The 16624-nt window shown below is 34.2% G+C and overlaps 1 protein-coding gene and 1 non-coding gene across 2 annotated transcripts in view; one reads left to right on the forward strand and one right to left on the reverse strand.

The window, feature by feature from the left end:
* The window catches only part of Mcmdc2 (minichromosome maintenance domain containing 2), a 42752-nt gene that overhangs the window by 13049 nt on the left and 13079 nt on the right, over positions 1 to 16624 (reverse strand). Inside the window, exons 8-10 of the mRNA XM_010611463.2 lie at positions 14003 to 14128; positions 10007 to 10244; positions 4946 to 5151 (exon numbers count right to left, since the gene is read on the reverse strand). Of these exons, the coding sequence (XP_010609765.1) occupies positions 4946 to 5151; positions 10007 to 10244; positions 14003 to 14128 (570 nt within the window). The remainder of the gene's footprint in view (positions 1 to 4945; positions 5152 to 10006; positions 10245 to 14002; positions 14129 to 16624) is intronic.
* Positions 13377 to 13479, forward strand: LOC117285047. The gene has a single exon (XR_004516061.1). It is a non-coding gene; the product is annotated as a U6 spliceosomal RNA (small nuclear RNA).

The raw sequence follows: 16624 nt of genomic DNA on the forward strand, positions 1-16624 counted from the left end.
ATTTGTTATTGTTTGATTTCCTAATGATTGCCATTCTTCTTGGAGAAACATAGAGTCTTAGCATTATTTTAATTTGTATTTTTCTAATGGCCAGAGATGTTGGACATTTTTTCATATATTTGTTGACTATTTGTATTTCTTCTTCTGTGAAATCTCTGTTCATTTCTCTTGACCATTTCTTTTTCTTTTTTTCATTGAGTTTATTGGTACACTTTAGGTATACAGTACAGTTACATTTATCTTTGGGATTTTGTACTCTTACAGTGACAGGTCTTTGTTCTCATTTTTTTCCCTTGTCCCTGCCCTCCCTCATTTATAAAGTCTTTGTTTCCATTCTCTCCTTTTCTCACATTTTTTCTTGTCACTTATTTCCTTTCCCCTACCCTTCCCAATTCCCCTACACTTCCCACTTCCCCTACACCATTATCCCGTTTCTTCCTATTTCACATTGTCAGTTTCTCTTGCCCATTTCTTGACTGGGTCTTCAATTTTAGGTGGTTTAACTTTTTTTCAGTTTTTTGTATATTCTAAATGTTAGTCATTTGTCTGAGGAGTAGCTGGCAAAAAATGTTTCCCATTTTGTAGGTTGTCTTTTCACTCTATTTATTGATTCTTTTGCTGTATAGAAGCTTTTTAGTCTGATATAATCTCATTTTGATTCTTGCTATTTCTTGTGCAATTGAGGTATGTTTAGAAAATCCTTTCCTATAGCTGTGTCTTCAAGTGTTTTACCTATTTTATCTCTCAGAAGGTTTAATGTTTCTGTTTTAATGTTTAGATTTTGATCAATTTTTATTTAAATTTAGTATATGGCAAGAGATAAGGGTCCAGTTTCATTCTTCTGAAAACTAGTTTTTCCAACATCACTTGTTGAATAAGCATGTTTCCTTCAACATGGGCTTTTGGACCCTTTGGCAAAGATCAAATAATTAAATATTTCTGAGGAGGTTTTTGTATCCTCATTTCTGTTCCATTGCTCCATGTGTCTATTTTTGTTTCAGTACTGTGTAATTTTTTTAACACTATTGCTTTTTAGTATAGCTTGAAGTGAGGTATTATAATGCATCCTGCTTTGCTCTTGTTGCCCAAAACTGCTTTTGCTATTATGGGTCTCTGCTGGTTTTGTATGAACTTAGGATTGTTTTCTCTAAATTTGTAAATTATGCTACCTGTATCTGTGTAAAATATCCTGCTTCTTTCTATTTTAAAATTATATGTGACTCCCTCCTTTTTATCAGTTTGTGGCTAGTACCGAGCTTTTTAGTAGTATCCTGCTTCCTTGTGTATTATTTTCGGCTTTGTATGTCCAGTGCTAGTATTTACTCCTGTTATTTAAGTGATTTTTGAATCTGTCTCTATGTTTTGGCAGAAGAATTGCTTCTATTTATAATGGCATTCACAGATTCAATCTCACAACATTTCTATATGATAGTTCTAGCAGTTACTTTTCCCACATTTTGTCTATTCTCTATACACATTATGACTTTATTATTTGTGTTCTGCTGTGAGGTAGGTGAGGTGGGGTGGAGAGAATGGTGGGTATCTGGAAGAGTAGTGTTAGGCACTAAGTGGGAGGTTTAAAGGGAATCTAGCAGTTCCCTAGATTAGAAGAAAAGATTGATGGGGGTCTGATTTTTATTGGAGTACTTTTAGTTGAGTTTAAGGTCTAGTATTGAGAGTTTTAAGAGGATATTTATGGGGGGAAGTGGTAAGATATAGGAGAAAGGGGGTTCACTTTGTGATTGAGGAAAGCTATATAATTATCAGAACTTGTGGATAGAGAAGACAATAAGCTAAGCAAGACATGGAAGAGCCAAAATACCTTAGGATGGGGAGAAGCCAGGAATGATACTTCCTTGAAGACAGGAGTGTGTATGAGGGGGATAAGTTAGTGAACTTTTTTTTTTAAAAGTCTGGTGAACTTTAAAACTTGGGAGGAGGAGTTTATGTGTTTGGAAAAAGAATAAAGATATATGTTAATAATATTGTCTCAGAAGTTTGAGATGCAGACACTAGATGAAGAGCTGAGATAAGGAAGAGAACCTAGATACCTATTAAATCAGAGCCATCAAGAGAACAAATATATAACAGTAACAATCTAATATACATAAAACCATAAAAGAACATAACAAAATCCTATGTTGCTAAATAGCTCAAGAAACATACAAAACTTAAAATCAATAAGATGTCTGATGGGAACAGATTAGATATTCCAGTGAGATTCTGCATGTATCATTCCCAAGTAGCTTCTTTGCCAGAGAGTCTGAGTGTTTATACCCCAATTATTCCTCTGATCCCTCTATCATAATACTGACATTGACTCAGGACATCTTTCTGCCAGGTTTCAGGCATTCTTGCAGAGTTTAACCCAGTCCGAATTCTTGGGCTAGGAGCTCCTCTTCCTGAATGTGATAGTGGATTCGACAGACAAGTTCACTGGCACTAAATTCACTGAATTAGGATTATTCCTATGCAATCAGTTCAACCACAATAGTAATAGGCTAATCTGCTACAGTGAAATCTATCAGGGTTAGTTGAAAAATAACATACCATAAGGCCCTATTTTGGGCCTCTCTTTAGCAGTGGGAATATAGGTCCAATGTGAGCCTCCAATCCTGTGTAACTCAGGATGAAACTGGCATCTGACTCCAGGAACTGAGTCTGTGATCATGGGTCCCTGCCTCTTCAGTGGAAATTCTCCTGATTTGCTCTCCAACTTCCAGCAGTCTGCTATCACCATTCTTCCCTGATCTACTCTGGGAACTTGGCAGTGTGAAGCAGCCAAGGGGTTGTTCTGGGACTGTGGTTCAAACATCCAACCCTTTCCCATAATGGCATCCCCATGCTCTTGCTCTGCATGACTGTGTCCTCAGGCGCTTGTACAGCAGTCACTCACCAACTATTGACTCTGGAGAGCCACTCAGGAAGCAGCGTTCTTCTTCTTGTTTCCAACTGCATCCAATTCTCCAGGTCCGGACGCAGTTCTCCATGAGCAGAGAAATTATTACATTTACTTTGCCTCCTGGCTGGCAGCCAACCAGCAGCTGGAGGCAGTGCGGGGGTTTCTCCTCCGTGGTGTGGGCTACCTCTTTTGTATCACTTAATCCTATATTCTTCTCCTTGGTTAGTTCCCCTGTGGTTTCCATTTACCCACCCATCACTTCGGTTCCTCTCCAAGCCACTGTCTACCAGACTCCAGACACTCTATCCTGCAGAAGCCAAGCTGCTGGCACTCACTGCTCTGCCATCTTGTCTCTATCCATTATTCATATGTTTTGAGGACTTTTAATGTATATAACTTTTTAGTTTTGAGGAAGCCAAATTTATCAATTATTTTCTTTAATGTTTAGTGCTGAGTCCTGCAGAAAAACATATTTCCCACTTTTTGGTCATGCAGATATTTTATATTTTCTTCTAGTAACTTTATAGTTTTCATTTTTTACATTTAGCTTTATGATCCATCTTAAATTATTATCCATAATTGTGGTTTGAGCTGAGATTATTTTTTTCCATATACAATGGCACCTTGGTTCATAAACTTAATTATTTCCACAATTATGGTTCCAAACTGAATTTGATGAGAACAAATCAAATTTCCCCATAAGATCAACATTGAATCTAATAATTGAATTTGATTCAGTTCTCATCCAATTTGGTTTGTGACCGGAATCATGAAAAGAATTAAGTTTATGAACTAAGGTACCATGGTGCATGGATGTTCCACCATCATCTTTCTTTGGTGGCATGGTAAAAAATCAGTTACCAGGGCTTGGTATGTAATGCAGCACCAGAGCACTTGTCTTGCATGATCAAGGCCCTGGGTTAAATCCCTGGCACTGCCAAAAGGTAAAGTAAAATAAAATAAATCAGTTGACCACATTAGTGTATATCTGTTTCAACACTGTTAGGTGAATTAATATACTATATGCCCTGAGCATTCTTGTTCATTTATGCTAGTATGCCAAGATTCAAAGCCCTGATTTCTATTTGGCCAATTCATAGAGGTCCATATCCTTTTTAAAAATCTGGCTTACCCACCATTACCCTAATACCAAAACCAGACAAAGATACTATAAGAAAAACAAAACAAGATAAAACAGAAACAAACTACAGACCAGCATCTCTCATGAACGTAGATGTCAAAACCCTCAACAGAATAATAAATCAAATCTAACAATGTATAAAAATATTCATATACCACAACCAAATGGAATTTATCCATTATGTATGCAAGCCTGGCTCAACACTCAAAATCAATTAATATAAGCTATCACATTAGTAAATTAAAGGGGAATAATCACATGATCAGATTAATAGTTACACAAAAGCACTTGACAAAATCCAGCACTCATTCATGACAAAAGCTGTCAGCAAAAAGGCCAGGGGTTTAGCTCAGTGTCACCATGCCTGCCTCATAAGCACAAGGTCCTGAGTAGTTTGACTGCACAAAAAACAATAGGGGTTTAGCTCAGTGTCACCATGCCTGCCTCATAAGCACAAGGTCCTGAGTAGTTTGACTGCTGGTACCACAAAAAACACAAACAAAAACAAAACAAAACAAAAAAACCTACAAAAAGCATAGAGCTAACATCTTACTTGATGAGAACCTTGAAGCTTCCCCAGTAAGATCAGAAGCAAGGCAAGAATATAACCTATTACCACCACTTTTCAACACTGAACTGAAAGTCTTAGCTAATGCAGTAAGACAAGAAGAAGGTCTGTCTCAGTGTAAAGTCCTATGTTAGCACAACTCAAAGCAAAGGTTAAACTGCATTTACACATTAAATTCTTGTTTTTACTTATGAAACTAAAATGAGAAATGACATTTAATATATATTCTCAACTCCTAAAACATGTGCACTATTATCTTAACTGTTAAGTAATTCATTGGCATTGATAAGACTAGGTTAAAAAAGGTAACAATTACTTTAAAAATATTGTTTACCTGATTGAAGTTGTTCAAGTTTATCTTTTTTGTGTGAACACAAGTCTCCTATAAAGCAGATACCACCTTTAGCTAGCAAAGCACTGCCAGCTTGAATGCTAACTGCTCCAGTTCCATATTTATTTCTGGATAGATTAGGAAAAATCTCAGTAGAGACTGGATGATGTATACCACGGGAAACAAGGCTTATGCTAAAATTCAAAAGTCTAGGGGAAAAAAAAAGTAGTCGTTACTGCTATTTAGTATTTGACTTTCAAAAGTCATATGTGTTAACAGCTGCACAATTAAATTCTTTTTTTTTTCTTTTTGGTATGGGAATGAAACTTGGGACTTTGCACTTGTGAGGCAAGTGGCAGAACCACTGAGCTAAATCCCCAGCCCTACGCAATTAAATTTGATTCAGTGTCTAGTGAGCAGCCATGATATATGTGCTACATTAAAAACAGACAGGAAACTTGGTCCTTAACTTGGACAGCTCATTGCCTAGGAAGAGAGACACAAAAAATTAACATTTAATGTGATAAGTAATAAGTAATATATTGAAAATACCCATAAGGAAGTATTATTTCTTCTTGGAAAGGAGTCAGAGAAAGCTACTGGGCTATTTTTTTTTTATGGATTTCTTTCTTTTGCATATTCAAAATTTTACATTAGCTTTGCTAATGTCCCATCATGACTATTTTTGCTGCTTCTGTATCATAGCAACTCTTGATATACTGTCCTAGTTTCTAACTTCTTTGCTAATTGCCACATTCTCTTCACTTTAGATTCTGAGAAAGGAACATAATTATTTCAGCTTAGCTTTAAAATGGTTGCCACAGAAATCAGGTTGCTGATACAAGCCAACTATGATGAGCAGCTACAGACATGCAATGCAAAAGAGGCTGAGGTAGTATACCTTAGATGTGGATAGTCAAATACTATAAAATACATCTTCAGACAGGAGTTTGAAGATATATAAAACGAGGAAGCAAAAGTAAAAACAGATTAAGATGTGATCCATTTATGATCAATTTTCTATGATGAACATTTTCATTGTGCATCACAAACATACTAATAAATAAAAATATGAAGCAGTGAAATTTAGAAAGAAACTTCCAAGCCTATAAAGCAGTGGTTCTCAGCCAGACCACATTAAAATCACCTGAGGATCTTTAAACAAATTTTAATGCCAAATTCTACCCCAAACTACTTACATTAGAAACTGGAGTTGGTAAACAGTTAAAGACATTTTAATATTTTAATTAAAAATATAGATAGGTTCTCACTATATGGGCTAGGTTGTTCTTGAACTCCTGAACTCAGGTTATTCTTTATTGCCTCAGTTTCCTGAGTAGTTGGACCTACAGACGTGTGCCCCATACCCAGCTATTTTATTTTTTTTTAATTCTCTCAAGTACTTCTAATATGCAACTAGGCTGACACAGCCTAAAATATGAAACAAAGGAACTCAAACTTGGCTACCCAATGGAATCAGATGAGGGATTTCTAAAACTACTGATACAAAGTCACAGAAGATAATTGAAAAATGCAAAAATCAATTTTATTTCTATATACAGATATTTCTTGCTTAACAACCTACCTGTTTACCAGCTGTTCGTCGGGCTTGCAACTCAGAGCTCAGACTTATGACCAGTCTTTTTTTTTTTTTAACAATTCTGTACATCTTGTTTTAAAATCTCAATGTTATGTTTTTTTATACCTTATTTATAAAGTGCTGTAATTTTTGCTGATTATACTGTACAGTACAGAACTGTAGTTTTATGTTTGTTATACATTATAGTATTGAATGTAAGAGTTATGCAAATAAAAGCAGTCATCAAGTTGGAGTTTCCTTTGACCATTTCTTTGTTCTGAATACTTTAAAGTACATACTACAGTACATACAATTCCTCATTTAGTGACCAATCCATTTAGTGAACTAATCTTGGGAATAGAATTTGGTCATTAAAAAAGGTTGTATTCATAGCAAACAACTGAAAATGAAATTAAGAAAACTACCATTTTTAATAGCATCAAAAATCAAGTGTTTAGGAGCCAATTTAAAATATATGTGGGACCTATACAAAATATTACTGAGAGAAATAAAGACCTAAAAAGAAAACCATGCTATATTTATGGGTTGCAATACGTAATATTGTTAAAATGTCAATTATTCCCCAAAATTGATTTATAAGTTAAATGAAGTAGCAATCAAATTTGAAAGCAGCCAATTCTCCTCCACCTTCTTCACTTAGGGATTCTGATGTTAATATATAGACTCTAAATGTTAAACAAAAATGCAAAGGATCTAAAACAGTTTTTTTTAATTTTAAAGAATAAAGTTGTATCATCTCATTTCAGGACTGATTATAGAGCTACAATAATCTAATACAGTGTGATATGTACTTAAATTTAGACAAATAGATCAATGTAACAGAAAATATATGTCAAATAGATTTATGCACAGTTCAACTTTATATCATTTTTACCCAGTTCAATTATTATTTTTTTCTTTTTTTTTGGTACCAGGGATTGAACTAAGGACCTCACGCTTGCCAGGCAGGCACTGTGCCACTGAGCTACATCCCTGGCCCTGATTCGATTAATTTCCAACAATGGTCCCAAAACAATTAAATGGGTAAAAGAAAGTCTTACAAACAAATGGCATGGAGAAACTGGATAAATGCATAGGACAAACCTTAATTCCTACCCTGAACCACATACAAATGTTAACTTTAGGTAAAAGACCAATACAAAAGCAAAACCTAGTAAAATTTTTCTGGATGAAACAAAACACCTCTCTGATCCTAAGACAGGTAAAGATTTCTTAGAACCCAGAAAACATGAAATATAAAAGAAAATAATAATCTGAACTTACATTAAAATGAAAAAATCTGCTGATCAAAGAAACCTTCAAGAAAATTCTTAAAAAATAAGCTTTAGAACAGGAGAAAAATTTCATACTAAATATATATGACAAAGGACATGCATCTAGAACAACCCAATTAACTAGCCACGGTGGCACACACCGGTAATCCCAGCACAATGAGAAGAAGGCAAGAAGATTGCCGATTCAAGCCAGCTTGGATAACTTAGTGACTAACATGACCCTGTTTCAAAATTTTAAAAGGGCTGAGGATGTAACTTAATGAGAAGGCCCTGGGTTCAGTTCCCAGTATATATATATATATATATAAAATTTACAGCGGGACTGGGAATGTAGTTCATTGATAGAAGAACATGCCTAGCATGTGTGAATCCCTAGATTTGATCCACAGCACTGCAAAAATACAAAAAAATGTTTTCAGCAGCATTATTCATGATAGTCACTACTACGAGAATGGGAAACTTGTGGTATATTCCTATACTGGAACATTACTCATCAATAAAAGCAATAGATTACTGATGCACAAACTGGATCAATCCCAAAAACATTATGTTGAATAAGAGAGTATATCCAAGAGTATACACTGTATGGTTCCATTTATACATAGTTCAAGAACAAGCAAATTAATCTATGATAACAGAAGTCACCTGTGGAGATAGAAGCTCAGTGGAAGTAATAATGAAAAATTTCTAGAGGGATGAAAATATCCTAATATTATGGATGTGGCTATAGGAGTGTGTGCATTTTTCAAAACATTGTTTCCATAGATATGATTATTTTAGCATATATAAAATTTACCTAAAAACAAAAAACTAAATTTCTCATACAGCCCCAAACACTACAAGAAAAATACAAATGTGAATGACACAGGAAAAGAGACAAATATCTTAGCTTGCAATAAGTATTACAAATCCATAAAAAATTAAGTTAATAGAAAAATGGACAATGGTGAAAAACAAAAAGTTCATAGAAAAACAAGTGCTTAATATCTTAAATACACTAAAGATTATTTTCAGTTAAAGAAATACAAATTACAATTAAAAGGCAAAATTTTAATTTTAAATTTAAATGTATTTATTTTATTTATTTTTTGCTGTCCTTATAGTATGTAACCCAGACTAGCCTCAAACTTCTCCTGTCTCAGCCTTACAAGGGCTGAGCTTATCAGTGTGTGCTACCACAGCCATCTCAGAAGGCAAAATTTTAAAATTTGATAGCATTCAATGTTAGTGAGGCTATAAAGACATAAACTCTCAAGGTTTCTTAATGGAAAAGAACAATGGTGTAATCTGTAGCATTTAGTACTTTATTTACATTGCTAGTGATAATTTAATTTTAACAAAACATCACATATTCAATTATGTTAATTATAATTTGAAATATTTGTTTTATTTTGGGGGATTCTGTGTGTGTGTGTGTGTGTGTGTGTGTGTAGACTGAATCCATGAGCTACTGAGTTACATTCCTTTTTTATTTTTCATTTTTTGAGACGGGGTCTCCCTAAATTGCCCTAGCTTGACCTCAAATCTGCTATTCTCCTGCTTCAGCTGGAATTACCAGTGTGCATCACCATGCTCAGCAAATTTCAAAGATTTTAAATTCTTTCCATAAATTTGTTTGCTTTAGAGTCACATACAAGATGTTAACAGACAGCTTATTCCTGTATTTATGAACATTTAAGTAACTTTAAAAAGTGTACTTGCTAGAGAGAAATCCCCAAATGCTAAGTAGATACCCTTCCCAAAAAAAGCCCCTGTAATTTTTGCACTTTATATACCCTTGTTTGGGTGCAGTGAATGATTATTATTGGATGATATATATGAGGAAAAGAAAAAAATGCCTCGTTGGATCTTGAGGGAAGACTACTTAAATACGAAAACAAGGTACAAAAACAGAACCTTATCTAAGGAACGGGGTTAGGGGAAGCCTAAAATGCATTTACTGTACCTGTAAAGGTCAGAGTGGGGGAATAGGTTGAAACTTTGAGTGCTTAGATTCTCAAAATATTGAACACAAATATTCCATTCCTCAATGGCTAAAAACTTTTGAACTTCATTGATAAAAACTGATTTAAATACTTACAGTTCTCAGATTAAATTCTAAAACTTCATATTATAATAATACTAATGGGACATAGTTTTGCAATTCTGTGACCAATTTATACTTTGAAAAAATCATGGCATATATTTTACCTTTCTACAAATAGAGTATCACTTGTCATAATTAAAATATCCAGGCAATTTTCTAGTTCCTTTTTAGAATCATTTGTCTGTACTAGACTCATCAACAAACAGAGCTTGAGCAAATTGTAAGACCCAGGAGGAACAATCTGTGATGCAAAGATATTGGCAAGCATTGCTGTAAATTTCCAGCGTGAACTGGAAGTCAAGGAGAGGAGACAATTGAAGTTATCACTAATTCCTGAAGAAACTGAAAGTAAATAACAAAAATAGTATTATAAGTATTTGATTCTACTTATCCAAAATATTATCAAATTATAGTTCTACAGCTAAACTATTCAAATTTTGTAAAATTAAATTATGATTGGAGGTCATGCTTCTCTGTCATTTCTATCTCAGAGAATGTTATAATAGGAAATAGTCACAATATGCCCACATAGATTGGCTATGGGTTGAAGGCGAATCTCCCTTTATTTATTTTTTAATTTTTTTTCTCATTGAGTTTATTGGTACATTTTAGGTATACAGCACAGTTACATTCATCATTGGGATCTTGTACCTTTACATGAGAGGTCTTGGTTCTCATTTTTTCCCCTTGTCCCTGCCCTCCCTCTACCCCCCTCCCCTCCCCATTTACAAACACTTTATTTCCATTTTTTCATTTTCTCATATTTTTTTCTTTTCCCTCATTACCTTTCCCCTACCCTTCCCACTTTGCCTACACCTTTAGCCCTTTTATTCCTATTTCACTCTGTCAATAATCACATTAGGATGTTATGCACTATCACAGTTTTTCACGCCAGAGAAACTATTTGGTATTTACATGTTTGACTTATTTATTTCACTTAGGAGCATATCCTCAAAATGTATCAATTTTCCTATGAAGGAATCTAATTCCTTATTCTTTATGGCTGCGTAATATTCCATTTTATAGACAAACCACATCTTCTTTATCCAGTTTCCAACTGATGGACAAATGGGATGTTTCTAAGTTTTAGTTATTATAAACTATACTGCTATAAACATAGGTGCACATATATCACTGTGATATGATTCCTTTAATTCTTTTGGAAAGATACCCAGAAGAGTGATGACGGGGTCAAATGGAATCTCTAGTCCCAGTTCTTTGAGGTATCTACTGGCAAATCTCCTTTTAAAAACAGTATAAGCAAGCAAGATTGCTTATTGTATTTGCTCCTATATTTCTGTTTGAAATAATATTACCTTAAGTAAGAACTAGTGAGAAGAACAGGAAGTATTGGAATGTTATAGTTTAAAAGGAATCATTTGTATTCTCCTACTCTGAAATCACAGTACTGTACTACGATACTGTAACATTCCAGATCTTCTCTATTCCCTCACTTTCTCCAATTCCTGAAAAGGAAGTGGTCTGGTTTAAATACGAAGGGTTCCTCTAAAGGTTTTGGATTAAGAACTTTTCCTCAATGCAGCAATGTTTCAGGTGGGGCCTAGAGAGGTGAATGGATCATGAGGGTGCTAACCTTATCAGTGGGTTATCCCAGTGATGAGTTCAGAGCTAAATGGGCTATTAGGAGGTAGGGCCCAGTTGGAGTTACTAGATCTCCACAGTCATGATTTTAAGGGGTATATCTTGTCCCAGGCCCCTTCTTTTCTGGTTCTTTCCCTTCTCTCTGCTTCCTGGCTGCCATGAGATGAGGAGCTTTCCTTTGCCACACACTTTTGCATGATGTTTCTGTCTTATTACAGACTTAAAAGCAATGGAACTAGTCAACCATGGACTGAAACTTCTGAAACTGTGAGCGAAAACATTGTTTTTCTTAGGTGTTTGGTCACAGAGATGAAAAGCTGACTAATATTGTAAGTGATTTATCCAATAGTCAGTTTGGGAAAAATAGATATGCATGAATAACTCAGTTCTTTCCTTCTTCCACTTGGCCTGCAATTATAAATTGTATCATGACTTCCTCTGTTCACCCATGTTCATGTACTGAAGGAGATATGCCTTAGTTTAGCTTCTACCACATTTGAATGGTTAAATCTGATTTAATATAGAAGTCAACATAAAAAAGCAGATCTGAGTTATGTTCTGCTACTAGATCAATAAATATTGAAACACTTAACTCTGGAAAATATAAAAAGATCACTAAACTATCTGTGGTCCATCAGTGCTTTCTTTAGTTAACATTTTTGTTCACTTTCAGAAAAAAGGCTAGGCCTGGTGGCACATGCCTATAGTGCCAGCACTTAGGAGGATGAGGTAGATGAGGTAGGAGAATCACAAGTTTGAGGCCAGCTTGAGTAATTCAGTGAGACTCTGTCTCAAAATAAAAGTGAAAAAGTGCTAGCAGAGTAGCTCAGTGGTAAAGCACCCTTAAGTTCCATCCCTAGTACTGGAATAAGAATAAACAAATAAACAAGTGAAGATATAGAAGAAGAAGAGATATTTAAAATCCACTTGCACTTTAATTACAAAAAATTCTACTGTAATCAAGAATTAACCAGGCTTTCCCTTATTTAGACATTTATGAACTAAGTTAAAAGGGTAGGTTAAGTCTACTTTTATGTAATGCTAACTTACATTGGAGTTGTTAAAGAGAACTTTTAGTAATAAAGGCAATATTTTATCCCCTCCCACCTACCTTTACCTGTTGTCTAATTTCTTATTTCAGAACTTAGATGAGTACAGTGTTGGTGGGAATGTACATTAGTACCACTATGGAAATTAGTATGGAGATTCCTCAATACACTAAAACTAAAAATTTCACTTGATCCAGCTGTTCTCCTTTTAGGCATCTTCTCAAAAGAGTTAGGAGATATATTACGCTGGTACATGGCTACCCATGTTTACAGTGGTACAACTCATAAAAATAGCTAAATCCTGGAAGTAGCCTATTGTCCACCAAAAGATGAATGGGCAAAGAAAATGTGATATTTACACACAATGGAGTACCTCTCTGCCATAAAGAAAAATAAATGAGTCATTTATAGGAAAATGGATGCACCGTGAGACTATAATGTTAAGTAAAATCAATCATTCACATTAGCTTAATATTACATGATTTCTCCTATATGAAAACCCCAAAATATAAATTAAGAGAAAAATAAAACATAGATAACAGGAAATAGGAACATAGATCTTTCTCAAATGGGAAGAGGATCAAGAGATGGAGGAAGGAGGGAGGGCAGGGGAATGAGATTAAAAAAGGAATTAAGAAGTGTTATGTACATGTACTAACTCCCCACAAGAATTGTAATCACTATGTACTGCAAATACATGTACTAATGAAGAATAAAAACTTTAAAAAAAGAACTGAGAAGAAAAGGTGATATTTTATTAAATTCTCTCAAACTGCAACTGTTACTTTGAACTGCCTTAGCTAGCAAATAAAAGGTACTATGCTTGTTTCAGTATCACATATATTGAAATTGAAATAATACAGAAAAGATCAACACGTTCCTTGTGTAAGGAGGACATGGAAATTTGTAAAGGGTTCCACATTTTTAGAAAAAGAAGATAAGTTACTACAGAAAACCTCTGACTAAACTCTAACTTTTGGCATCCTGAAAAATTCTTCTAAATGTTAATTATAAAATTCAAAATAATATCTACATTTATTTTTATTATTGTTATCATTTGTTTTTTTAGACAGCCAGGGTTCTCATCATGTGAGGCTGGCCTCAAACTCCCAGGCTTAAGTGATCCTTATGTCTCAGCTCCCATGTAACTGGGACTATAAGCACATTCCTGGCTTCAAAATAATATTTAACTCAAAGACAGGAGTCTTGCCAGGCAGCAAAGTTGTACAACATTATCCATGTTTTATTTTTTCCATGACATTTTTTTGTCAGAAATGGTCTTATTAATTATTTACATTTTTGTTGACCACCTACTATATGATAGATTAGAAACTTGGCTGTCCTGTATCCTGAGTACCCACAAGAGTGTCCAGCACCAATACAAACAATATTTAGTTGCTGAATGAATTGATTAAAATTTAAATGTTTATTAATATACTATTTCCTTACCTTTTGGATTGCAAAGAACAATGCTGTTTGCTTCTATACAAACAGTAGTTTGTGAGCTTTTGACACATGCCAGAATTCCGATAATTTTATACTCATTTCCTATATTCATTTTATTCACTAATTCATCTAGAATTATTAAACATAGAAAAAATAGTACATTACCATATGTTTCACACATCTAGTACCAGTAAAAATGTAGTGGTTGGGTAATTAATAAAGTTTTGTTTAATTAATTTAGTTTTGTTTAGTGTAATATCCATATGCAATGTCATCAATAATGTAAATTGAGGCAATTTACTGATATATTTTGATACTTGTGTGCAAGAGGAATTTCTTTCAAGGAGCATGTGAGAGTACTCTCCTATAATACAGTCAAGAGGAAAAAATTATCCTATATAAATGAAACATCCTATTAAATGGCAAGGAATGTTAATAAAATGACCTTATATGTAATAATATTATTTGGAAATAATTTTAAAAAGTTTCATTCACTGATTACAATATTTGTAAGGTATTTATATATATTATATAACTATAAACTATAAAGTAGATATAATTTCCACTTTATACATGAAGAAACTGAAAAGGTAAGTGAATTACACAAGGCTAAATACTAGTTAATGGCAGAGCTAAAACACAATCTAACCCAGCTTGCCTCCAAAGTTTATCCTTCTACATAGGGTTAGGTTCTTTCACACATACAGATTAGGTAAAGTTTTTGTATAAGTTCAAATTTTAATGTGAAACACACTCTGAAATTTTTGATCTTCTGTTCCACAGTTAGAAGTTGGTTGGCTGCAAAACTATGAAAGAAAAGTTTATAAGAGGCAAGGATGAAGTTCTCTTTGTGCAGAAGATCACCAATTCTTCCTCTACACCCTCTTAGTACCAGAAAGCATACTTGGAAGAATCAAGCTCAACAAGTTAAAAAATAAAAACAAACAAATGGGAAATACTGTAAGGCCAGCTACTTGGGAGACTGAAGCACGATGATCATCAATTCAAGGATAGTCTGGGCAACTTAGTGATATCTGTCACAAAATTAAAAAATAAAAAGGGTCAAGTATAGCTCAGTGTTCCCTGGGTTCAGTCCCCAATACCACCACTCACAACAAAATAAATAATAACAAAACCCCACAAACATTATAAACCCCAAACCAACTGACAAAACAAAGACCTTCAGAACAACTAAAGAATGCAGAATGAATTATAAGATGAAAATAAAAACAGAAACTATCATCTCTCTAAGTAAATTATTTGTTTTGAGACAGGACCTTGCTGTGTAGTTCAGGCTGGCCTTGAACTCACTATGTAATACAGGCTGGCCTTGAACTTGTGGTAATCCTCCTGCTTCAGCCTCCTCAGTGCTGGCATTATAGGCATATGCCTCCTCCATGTCCAGCAAGTAAATAGTTTTTTTTGGGGGGGTTACAGGGATCAAACTCAGAACCTTGCAATTATGAGGCAGGTGGTAGCACCACTGAACTAAATCCCTGGCCCAATAGTTTTTTAAGTATTCCATGAAATCTTAATTTGGTGGATGTGTCCTGAGTTCATAGAAAGGCCAAGAGGAAGGAAAGGAACCTGGGAAGTCTGCATATCTTTTCTAAAGGCAACTCAAAAAGGCATTTAATTTTAACACATTATTTGTGTTCTTGACAAGTTTCTTTAGTGAAAAGGTTTTCTACAAAATGCAAGTCGGATAGTCTTTTGCATTTTTATATTGCAATACACAGTTTATATGTATGTAATTATATATAGTATATAATTATGTAGTTAAGCCATAGACTTTAAGGCTGATTGTCTCAGTGTGAATCTTGCCTATCTAACTTACTATTTAATCATGGGCCAGTTGTTAACCCATCCTTGCCTCAGTTTCTGCATCATAAAATGGAGATAATATAAGAATGCTTGACACATAATTGAAATATAAAAATTATTTAGTATCATCTGAGCTTATATTCCTGCTCCATCCTTGTCAGATTATGGGGAAAAGATCTGTTTAAGTGTATACTTTCTTAATTCCTGTGTTTCCTGTACATGGTTTACATCCAAGAGTTCTCTTTTGAACAGTTTTAATTTCTCCAATTTCAGTCAAAGAAAAAGTTGGAGCCCATTCTCATTTTCACAGTCCTGGCTTCTCAGTGAAGACTTGCTTCTTCCCAGAGTGACTGATACTCAGAATGAGTTCCTCCTTTATGGTACACTATCTAGTCATAGGTACTTAGCAATGCAGTTCTCAACAGATAATCAAATATGAATGCTCAATCATTTAAAAACTACTTGGGTTTTTACTACATGAAATAAAAAACCAAAGATTTTACTTTTGTAAAGTTTGTATACTAAAACAAAAGTCCCAATATTAACAATGACAAACACACAAAGAAAATAATGGGAGATTGCTGCCTTAAGATGACTGTGACTTCGAGAGTTAATGTAATGCTTGGGATAAAGTAGGTGAGTGCTAATACTTTTCAAAAATGAACATTGTATGCATGAGCAAATAATTGACATATTAGCTAAATATAACCTTTAAAATCTCAAGAATAAAATGACTTGTCATTTTAAAGCTATAGAAGTATATTATTAATATATATATATATATATATATATATACATAAA

Source organism: Fukomys damarensis, unplaced genomic scaffold (genome assembly GCF_012274545.1).
Source record: "Fukomys damarensis isolate Sample0158 unplaced genomic scaffold, DMR_v1.0_HiC HiC_scaffold_5, whole genome shotgun sequence".
Classification (NCBI taxonomy): domain Eukaryota; kingdom Metazoa; phylum Chordata; class Mammalia; order Rodentia; family Bathyergidae; genus Fukomys; species Fukomys damarensis.